This window comes from Vigna radiata, chromosome 3 (assembly GCF_000741045.1).
Source record: "Vigna radiata var. radiata cultivar VC1973A chromosome 3, Vradiata_ver6, whole genome shotgun sequence".
NCBI lineage: Eukaryota > Viridiplantae > Streptophyta > Magnoliopsida > Fabales > Fabaceae > Vigna > Vigna radiata.
This window is the reverse complement of record NC_028353.1, coordinates 5,790,135-5,800,345: the sequence shown is the minus strand read 5'-3', so window position 1 is coordinate 5,800,345 and position 10,211 is coordinate 5,790,135. Positions and strand designations below refer to the sequence as shown.

General features: G+C 35.8%; 2 protein-coding genes across 5 annotated transcripts; one reads left to right on the top strand and one right to left on the bottom strand.

Moving 5' to 3' along the window:
• The first annotated feature begins 429 nt into the window (after positions 1-429).
• Positions 430-3,842, top strand: LOC106756753 (trihelix transcription factor PTL). The gene is made up of 2 exons (XM_014639313.2): positions 430-1,273; positions 2,087-3,842. Exons 1-2 carry the CDS (start codon positions 762-764, stop codon positions 3,345-3,347), a joined length of 1,773 nt encoding a protein of 590 aa, XP_014494799.1. The 5' UTR covers positions 430-761; the 3' UTR covers positions 3,348-3,842.
• Positions 3,843-5,411: 1,569 nt separating this feature from the next.
• On the bottom strand, positions 5,412-9,096 carry LOC106757953 (fructose-bisphosphate aldolase 6, cytosolic). Of its 4 annotated transcripts, XM_014640820.2 has the most exons (5): positions 8,973-9,095; positions 7,996-8,223; positions 7,090-7,916; positions 5,844-5,855; positions 5,412-5,750 (listed from the first exon to the last, which is right to left on the bottom strand). In XM_014640820.2, the coding sequence occupies exons 1-3, from the start codon at positions 8,998-9,000 to the stop codon at positions 7,096-7,098; spliced, it is 1,077 nt and encodes a 358-aa protein (XP_014496306.1). In that variant the 5' UTR covers positions 9,001-9,095; the 3' UTR covers positions 5,412-5,750; positions 5,844-5,855; positions 7,090-7,095. The 4 variants fall into 4 exon arrangements, with proteins under 4 accessions (XP_014496306.1, XP_014496305.1, XP_014496304.1 ...); XM_014640819.2 differs by lacking the exon at positions 5,844-5,855 and having other exon boundaries at positions 8,973-9,096; XM_014640818.2 differs by having other exon boundaries at positions 5,412-5,855.
• Between the last annotated feature and the right edge of the window lie 1,115 nt (positions 9,097-10,211).

Below are 10,211 nucleotides of genomic sequence, written 5' to 3'. Positions count from 1 at the left end.
AGCATAATGCAATAAAAATTTGCAGAAAATTATGGATTTTATCCTTAACACTACAAATGACATAAGATATAATTATTCAACATAAAAGAGAAGGGAACACGTTAATGTTGTTGTATGGAATCATTACCAAAAGTCAAAAAGGTAGCATCGGAGACACTATACACGCGTCAGCAAGACAAACTCGGCTGTCTTCCATTCGTCGTTTCACTTTAGACCACGTGTCGTGGATTCATTAGGCAATCAAACATCATAATAATAACAATAAAAATATAATAATAATAATAATAATATAAATAAGAAGAATACAAGGTATACATTAACATTGGTTTTGTATGGTTGATGGGTTTAGGGCTTACTCCCAGAAACACTCCAACCCCACCCTTCTCACTGTACTGAAGAAGGACACAGAAGGAAGCAGCATAAAGCGATGGAGAGAGAGAGAGATAACACATTAGCTCACCATACTAATACTATTACTATTACTAACATTAAACAGAGAAAGAGAAAGAGAGAGAGAAAGAGTTCATTTCATTTCAATCTGAATAATAAGTGAATATCTCTCGTAGTGTCGTACACCATACACCACACGCATACATTTGTACACAGACATGGGACCATTTCCCTGCGTTTAAATTTTGATCTTTTTCGTGGACGACAGGATCCGACTCTGCCGCTTAACTCTCTTCCCTCTCTATATCATCCTTTCTCCTTCACCTTTTATCTCTCTCAATCTTTTTCTTCTTTCTTTCTAACCTTCTCATATGGAAATGGAGGACCATCATCATCATCATCAACATCATCATCATCAACACCATGAACAGCAGCAGCAACAGTATGCCATCACTGATCTAAGGCAACTCATGAACGGCCCGAGGTCCACCCATTTCCCATCCATGCCGCCGCAGCCCAAGGCGGAGCTGTTCCCCGGCGGCCACCCGAACCTGGCCGCCTCGCAGCACTTCGAGATGATGATGTTTGGTCGTCAAGTGGCCGACATAATGCCTCGGTGTCTTCATGACTTTGCATCTACCGATTCCGGCACGAATAATAACAACACGAGCATCGCTGCTGCCACTCCAACCACCACCACTAGTGCCTCCACTCCTCCGCTTAGTTGCTTAGAGGGTGAGACCGCAGGATGCATCGGTGGAGATGCCTCCACTGGAAGATGGCCCAGACAAGAGACACTCACTCTTCTTGAGATCAGATCTCGCCTCGACTCTAAATTCAAAGAGGCTAATCAAAAGGGTCCCCTATGGGATGAAGTTTCTAGGTAGGTACCATTTTTATTTTCTTCTGTTTCAAAACAGTACTCCCTCGCTTCTCTTTTCAACCTTTTTTTTTCCTCAACTTGAACATCTCAAAATCATAATTCTTTCTTTGTTTGTTTGTTTCTTTGGTATTGAAAATTAAAATAATGAAAACAAAGAAAAACAGTGGACAAAACAAACAGCTAAATTTAAATATCTGTGTAACTACCTTCTTGACGGTTTCCTATTAACATGACTGCACTTAATCGGTTTTAATTGGGTTACTAGTGGTGACACTACTTTCTGGAAACTCTCATAGAAATATAATACGCCACTAATTGTTTGAGGTGACCATACTATATACAACTCAATTTTCGATTATTGATCGTGTACTTCCAAGTTCTTTCAGTTCATATACCAAGATTAGTACGTCTCTACCACTGTCCCTTTTCCCTTTTAGAAATTTCCTAGCCTCTTTTAAGTGCAAGTCATAGCCTACCCTTTAATACTAGTTTTTCCCTACGCAAAATTCATTCAACTTTCGGAACCCTTTGGAGCTCCCTATTTTAATTCTAGCTCTTATCTCGTGGGAGGATGACATCAACTGCAGGCTCTTCGTTCAATGAATCATATTTCTATACCCATTCCAATGCTCTTTTGCTAAAACTAGGTTGCTATAATATCATAGAGAACGTCACTGCATGACCTTCGTTAGCTTTTTATTATTATTATTATTATGAACGCTCACATCATTCCCAGCTCAGACTAGGGTTCCATGTTCCATCACCTACATTGAGCTCAGTTTGGCCTTTTTGTTTCTTGTGTTAATGTTGAAGGATCATGTCTGAAGAACATGGATATCAAAGAAGCGGGAAGAAGTGCCGGGAGAAGTTTGAGAACCTCTACAAATATTACAAGAAGACAAAGGAGGGAAAAGCAGGTAGACAGGATGGGAAGCATTACAGGTTCTTTCGTCAACTTGAAGCCTTATATGGTGAAAACAGTAACCAAACCTCAGTACCAGAAACCAATTTTGGTAGTGGCAGCCTTCGTTTCCACTCAAACAGCCACAACCCTTCTCAAACAAATCAAGAAATGTTTCACTCCCAGAAGCATTGCGATAGCCTAAGTCTCACCAACACCACTGATTTGGACACGTCATCATCGGATGACAACGATCAGAATAGCACTGGGGGACTCAAGGACAACGACTCCACGGAGAAGAGGAGAAAGAGGTTGGGCGGAAGAAGCTGGAAGGTTAAGATAAAAGACTTCATTGACTCACAGATGAGGAAGCTGGTGGAGAAGCAAGAGGAGTGGTTGGACAAACTCACGAAGACACTGGAACAGAAAGAAAAGGAGAGGGTGCTAAGAGAAGAAGAGTGGAGGAGACAAGAAGCTGTGAGGTTGGAGAGGGAACACAAATTTTGGGCTAAAGAGAGAGCATGGATTGAAGCCAGGGATGCTGCTTTAATGGAGGCTTTACAAAAACTAACAGGAAATGAGATGATAAAGAGTACTCAATCTCCTGAGGGTGTAATGGTAACTGGAATTCAGAACCACAATGAAAACCTGAATGAAGATGGGAGTGAAATACTAAATAGTACCACCGCTAGAGCTGCTGAAAGCTGGCCAGAATCTGAGATTACTAGGCTTCAGCAGTTGAGAGCTGAGATGGAGACAAGGTATATGCAAAGTGGGTGTTCAGAAGAGTTTATGTGGGAGGAAATAGCAACCAAAATGGCTTGTTTTGGTTACGAAAGGAGTGCTTTAGTGTTCAAAGAGAAGTGGGAAAGTACTAGCAACTACGCAAGGAATGCTAAAGATGGAAACAAGAAGCGCAAGGAAGACTCAAGAGGTTGTTTCTACTTCGATAACAGCGAACAGTCTTCCCTGTATAACCAAGGAGGAGCCTATTGTGATATTAATGATCAAAGGCACGAGAGGAGGCTACAAAATGATGGTTCTTCGCCTTCAAATTCAAATGTTGGAAATGCAGTTGCTGGTGATCATTGCTTTCCCTTCTTGATGACTGAGAGTGCAAATTTGTGGGAGAACTATAGCTTAAAGGTTAGTAAAGCGAGTCAAAACCAGTGATGAGATGGAAATAAGGTTGACACTTATAAGAGGCACGAAAATTTCATAGCCATTTATCTGAGACGATCTCCCGTTATGTATAGGGCACCGATGATGATAAAGTGGTCAATCTTATTATATTTATGGGAATCAAGGTGAAAAATAATGTGTTCAAGTCACGTACTTAAGTTTAATGAGGGAGACTAGACAATGACAAATATCACTGAATTATTGGGGTATGAATTTGACACTAGTTCAGGTGAGTTTCTCTAGAAGCAGGTTTCTTTTATGCGTGCAAATGGAGTTTGCAATTGTATTACTTCATATGTTGCATCTTCCAGTGATGTTTATATCACCACTTGCTCACCGTCTTTCTCTCCTCCTACACCCATCTTGCATTTTATTTTTTTTTTAGTAATTTTTGAATATTTTATCTGTGCGGGCCTTTTCTGTTTGTGTACTGAAGACTGTAATTAAATTTCTTTGGCTTTATTTATTAGTCAATATTTTTATGAAGGAGGTGAAAGTGATGTATTGATGGATATTGTTTAAGCATAGAATATTAATTGTTTCAAGCATAAGAAAAGGCCTGATTTTCTTTGAGAAGGTATCTTTTGAATTAAAGGACCAGCATTTCTGCTGGTTCAGACTAGGGGACTAAACTATCAAACTCTTATAGTGTGTGTTTTTCTTGTTTTGTTTTTCACTTTATTTTGCATATCAGTGAACTCAAACTTATTTATAAATAATTTAATATAATTTGATTAGCCAATAAATACTTAAATAAGAAACCTTTTAGAGTTGTCACTGAGCTAGGTTATATTGCAGCCTCGCGTGCGCACTACTATTGGGGCACATTAAACTAAAGAAAGTGTTTGATATTTGTATAATCGAATCTCTAAAAGATTATAAAAATAAAATGCATTATTATGCCTAGAAAAAATGATTTTTTTGCATCGACCATGATAAATTTTAAATCTATAACGTCTTCAAACAATCACACAACTTTTCACAACTACACTGATCCTAGTGATTCCAAAAAAGCATTTCATAACAGCAATATTTTCTGTTGCTTGGCCTACTTAATCACAACGAATCAAAACCCCAACCCGATCAAACCTTTACTACTTCAACTGGCAAAAGTGGTGGCTGATTGCAAATGAAACTTCTCCATTGCACGCGGTCTAAAGCTATATTTTGTGTTAAAAGTGAACGGATGCAGAAACGTTAAGCGAATATCAATATATATATATATATATATATATATATATATATATATATATATATATATATATATTACAACTTCTAGTAGAACATCTTTGTACTATTTAGCTTGATAGGTCACTAACGTGACCATACTATTGGCTGGGTTGTACAGAAGGATCAATAAATGTTATCCAGCAAGTAACTGCACGGGAATTCTCTATAGCCATTCAGCTCTCAGTTTTAATGTGTGGTCCTGGTTGGTTGTAATATGGAGCAAGAGAGAAGCAAAATCCTTGACAACAGTGCATTGACCTCTGTTGTGGTATTTTCTTCCATTTTTTGCATGAGAAAACAATTATACATATATAACAAATTGACATAGAACTCAGCAGGCTCCAGAGATCAAAATCCAATTAAGCTTCCGTTTAAGCATGCTTAATGGGTTACATTAATTCCTACATAATTTGCAGACTTTGTAAGACAGTGCTGCTATTTTTACTGAAGTAGTAATCATATATATGTATATGGGGTATGAGAAAATTGAAAAAAAAAAGGATTTTTAAGATAATGTGTACTAGTATTGACTTTTGGGGAGTTTCCTTGAGTAATTGAAGAATAAGGGGTAGCTTAGGTTGAGAGATGTGGAAGGCATTGAGTTTAGACCTCTGATATATATAATAAAGATTAAAAACCCTACCTTGCGAGTTGCGTGTACTGGGCCTGGCGTGGCGTATGCCATTGGAAGGTGAATCAAGCATTAATAGATCATAAAGTGAGGAAAGTGAAATAGCCCACACCCCAAAATGAAATTATATTTATTTCATACTTTTTGTAGGATAAGTGAGTGACAGTAGCATGACATGTACACAGGGTCTTATCTGCAGTGTAAGTATTTTGTTGCATTGTGAGAGTATGTAGTAGTGGCACTACTATCGCTACTACTACACAGATACATACATATGCATAAGCATTACATAAATATTACTGATACATCTTACGCTCCTGGGCAGACAGTATCCGTACCTGGGAAAGAGTAAAGAAGTTTCCTGCTAAAGGAAAACCAAATGCAAGGGTTGGGGAGACATATTGGCAGTCCTTATCATAACACTACACAACACAACTTTGGTTTCTCTCTTCAACCTTCTTCCTTGCTTTGTCTTCACGCTTATTTAGAGGCAGTTAAGTAATTGGGTGGTCAAAGGAGCAAAACCGCATCACCTGTACAATAATGGAAACATGATAGCAAATTAAAGTGTTTATATAAATATAACAATGTGCTTTTTCTCTGATGCCCCTGACGTGACCACTTACTCATGCTGCACCCTGCACCTCAAAAAAAAAAAAAAAAAAAAAAAAAGGTTATGTACTGGTCCAGAATCAAGACAGCAAGTTCTGGCTTGGGGTGCTGCTTTTAATTATTTAGGGCTGTAAAAGGTAAGCTTTATCGATCTCACCCTTAGTTAAAAATACGCAATCAGGTTCTGACTTCTCAATGGCAGCGAGAGGGAAATCCTTCCTCCCATACATTGGTGTCTATATAAAGTTCATTAGTAGGATAGGCCAAATATAACTACCCTATCGTAGCCACTATAATTCATAACTCTTTCCCCGTTCCATGCTTGAGTGAACATCTGCTACAATACCTAATCAATCTCCATCTCCTTTCCATTTCCAAAATTGGGATTGTTTAGGGTGGATAAAGGAGAGACTTAAGGAACAAAATATCATAAGTTGTATATGGTTAAGAAAAGTAGATCAAATAATGGAGTCAAGATAATTTCACAGAGAAACTCTCTCTATAAATAACTTTTCCTCATACTTTCTTATGACACCGTCATGCATTTCCAAATATACATTTTATATTCAAATAACCCAGCATGAGAGATCTTCCAGACACTTGTATGGGGCTCATGGGTCCATATTTGACTTTGCGATTGGCACCCCCAATGGACTATTGAGACCCACAAATAGCAATGCCAGTATCAAGGAACCTAGTTTCACTATTTCAAAGCCCAAACTCTCGATACTACCGTTTGATGTATTACGTCCAATTTTTTGACTTTAGCTTCTTGTTTTCATTGCGTACATCAGTCAAAATACATAAAAAATATATATTTTTATTATTTATTTCGAATACTATTTTTACTGACTTAAATTTTTGTATTATTTAATTAGTAGTAAGTAATCAGCTTATAATACAACTTACAATTTTTAATTGAAATTGATACGTTGCAATTATATTTACTTGTATTAACAGTGATCGAATTTAGTATGACAAATTATATTTTTAAATTAAATTAAAATACGATTCAAGTTTTTTTAATTGTGATTGAATTAATTTTTAATTGTATTAATAATTTTATAATTATCTTTTGTTCCCAGTTATAATAACAATTTTAATGATGAAAATTTTCTCATGATTCTTGAAAAAGATCTAAACTGAAATCGATAAACCAATCTGATTGAAACATATAACGAAACTTGTTGACAATAGAAAACTGAATGACAGAAATCCAAAGGGAAAGCAACATGAGAAGCAACGACAGGAAGCGAACACCTTTTATCAGTATTTGTAGTTGTTGACATGGAGAGACTCAGAAGCAGCCTCGGAAAGGGTAGCGTCACCTTTGTAAGTTGCCAAGGTTGCTTGGGAGTTTGCCTTGCACCTAGCAATGAAGGCATCCTGAGCCTTCTTGATGTTTTCATCTTTCCCACCCCATGCCTTAAGAGTGCTCTGTTGAAGAGCCCTTCCAAAAGAGAAAGAAAGAGACCATGGCTTCTTTCCCTGCAACTTGTTCATGGCATTCAGGTTCAGGGTTGCCTCCTCCTCACTCTGCCCACCAGACAAAAACACAATAGCCGGAACTGCAGCAGGAACAGTCCTCTGCAACGCCGCAACAGTGTATTCAGCTATCACCTCTGGGGTCACCTTTGGAGACTCAGAACCAGGAGTCACCATGTTGGGCTTCAACAATGTTCCTTCAAGCAGAACATGGTGATCGTTCAGTGCCTTGTAGCATGCAGCAAGTACACGCTCCGTCACTGCCGCACATTTGTTGATGTCATGGCGTCCATCCACCAGAATCTCTGGCTCCACAATAGGCACCAGGCCATTCTCCTGGCATATGGCTGCGTATCGAGCAAGACCGTAGGCATTTTCATGGATAGCCAACTCGGATGGTTCGTTTGGACCGATCTTCAGCACAGCACGCCATTTGGCAAAACGGGCACCGGCTTCGTAGTACTTTTGGCAACGTTGACCGAGCCCATCCAAACCTTGAGTGGTAGTTTCACCATTAGTTCCGGCAAGGTCCACGGTGCCCTTGTCAACCTTAATACCAGGAAGAACACCACCTTCCTTCAATAACTCTACAAAGGGTTTTCCTGCAATGAGAAACTTAGGATGTAACAGCATGTTTGTTTGTAAAGTATGATTTGAATATTAGAAAAGTTTGAAGAATGCCTGAAGCTGTGTTTTGGTATAGAGTTTCCTCAAACAATATGACACCACTGAGACAATTAAAAGCACCAGGTGTGGTGAATAGGAGTTCCCTAAGAGCACGTCTGTTTGTTTCAACATTCTCAACACTGATGCTTGCCAAACGTTTGCCAATTGTACCAGTTGACTCATCTGCAGCAAGGATACCCTTTCCGGGACTCCCAATGTAAGCAGCATTCGCAATCAGTTCATCTGCATTTCATGTAAATTCATTACAACATCAACATTTTAAAACAGATACCATGACAATAATAATAATAATAATGTACAATAAAAATAATAATAATAATAATAATAATAATAATTAATAATCATAATTAATAATAATATATTAATTTTATTATAATGGTAAAATAGTAATTTTAATTTTATATCTATTAAAACTTTTTTAATGTATATAATATTAATTAAATTATTCATAAATTTTACTTTCATATTTATTGTCTAAAAAAATTAACTTTTAAATCTGTCTAAACTCAAATTTGTACATCATTTTGATTCAACACCAAAATTCTAAATTCGTGAAGGGATCACCAAACCCAAACAAAATCAAAACATTAGTAAAAAAATTCTTCAATGGCTGATCTTGTTTCAGATTACAAACAAAATCCCAACCAAAACCATTCAATACAAGGAAGTAAAAAAATAATAATCACAGGACAATTAAGGGACAATAATGCACCCAAAATAAAATCAAATTCTAAGTTTCTTCGGGGAACTAAAATTCGAAGGTTCCATCAAAAAAAAAAATTCAAACACTGATCGGAATTTGGATCTACAAATTTAAATTTATTTAGTGATCAGCTGGGTATAGAAAAGATCAAAGTTTTACATCTTTATCGTCATACCCAGAAGACATGATCGACGCCTAGTAGATAAGCACCATCGTTCAACACAAACGACACACACAACATGAAAAAATAAAGGCATGTAAGACAAACCTTGGTACTTGTTCTTGAAGGAAGACATGGTGTTTTAAGATTGATATGGAAAAATTCACAAGAATATTTTGGATTTGAGGAAGTGAAAGAAGGAAGATAAGGGTTTAAAAGCTGTGAAAAGTGAGAGTGGTTTTGGTCACTATTTATTACTGCTTGATGGCTTGGCGTGGAAAGAAGGTAATGGTAATATGGTAAAATTCTATACAATTTTTCATTTGACGTGTTCAAATAATTAGTTTAAATGTTCATGTGTTCCAATATACATAACTTCCATGAATCTTTTCTTTCCAAAAAAAGAATATTCCTGCCCCACGTTTTCTTATTTCTTTTACTCTTTTTATCATTTATTCTAATTAGTTTTTTCTTTGGTAAAGACTGCAAAATCTTTCACTCAAGTATTTTTGAGTTGTATAAAGTTATCATTATTCAAAAATGGTAAAATGATAATTAGTTAGTAATGTATGGTATATTACATTGTTTAAAAAAAATCTGCGATTTGTACTGTGTTGCATTATTGAAGTCATAAAATATATTGTCAAAATGTTGGTAGTTTATTTTATCATTTTGATTTTAAAAAATAATTAAGATGTTTGGTTGAATTAATATAATTGGAATAAATTATTATATATGATATATTTTCCGTTTTCAAACTCGACAATTTCGTATGATTTTATTTTTGAAAAAACACGTCACAAGATTGACAGAAAAATGTGTTTAAATTATTGTTAATGATATTAGAAGATTATTCAAATCAGAATACTAAAGTAGATCCAAATCTTGGATAGAGTTGAAGTTTTCAACTCACGTATTTGTATCTTTTAATTTTATATAGTAAACTAATATTTTAATTTTTATTTTATTTTAATTTCTAGTTTAAAAAAGACGGATTAATTTGTCCTCACTTACCTTTAATGTGTCAGTTTAGTGGAATAGATGAGTAGATCAACTTTTTCAAATTAAAAATTAAAATAAAAAATAATTTAAAATATTAATTCCTTTATATTTATTACAAATATGTAAATATTGGATGACATTTTAATTAATATAACATATGTTATTATAAATTAAGTTACAGCTATTAACTATAATAAAATAATTTAAAATAATAATTATTTTATTTTATCCTATTAGCATCATCAATTAATCAGTTAAAAACTGGAAATATATATATATAATTGTTAAAATAAATTGGTAAGTTGGTCCACCAATCTCTCGAACTGGTTCCTGACAAGCCGAGTC

Coding starts and splice junctions, on each gene's coding strand:
- LOC106756753 (XM_014639313.2), top strand. CDS start 762: ATGGAAATGGAGGACCATCATCATCATCATCAACATCATCATCATCAA. Junction 1,274..2,086: donor CTATGGGATGAAGTTTCTAG/GTAGGTACCATT, acceptor TTAATGTTGAAG/GATCATGTCTGAAGAACATG.
- LOC106757953 (XM_014640819.2), bottom strand. CDS start 9,000: ATGTCTTCCTTCAAGAACAAGTACCAAG. Junction 8,224..8,972: donor CTTCAAGAACAAGTACCAAG/GTTTGTCTTACA, acceptor CATGAAATGCAG/ATGAACTGATTGCGAATGCT. Junction 7,917..7,995: donor ATACCAAAACACAGCTTCAG/GCATTCTTCAAA, acceptor TTCTCATTGCAG/GAAAACCCTTTGTAGAGTTA.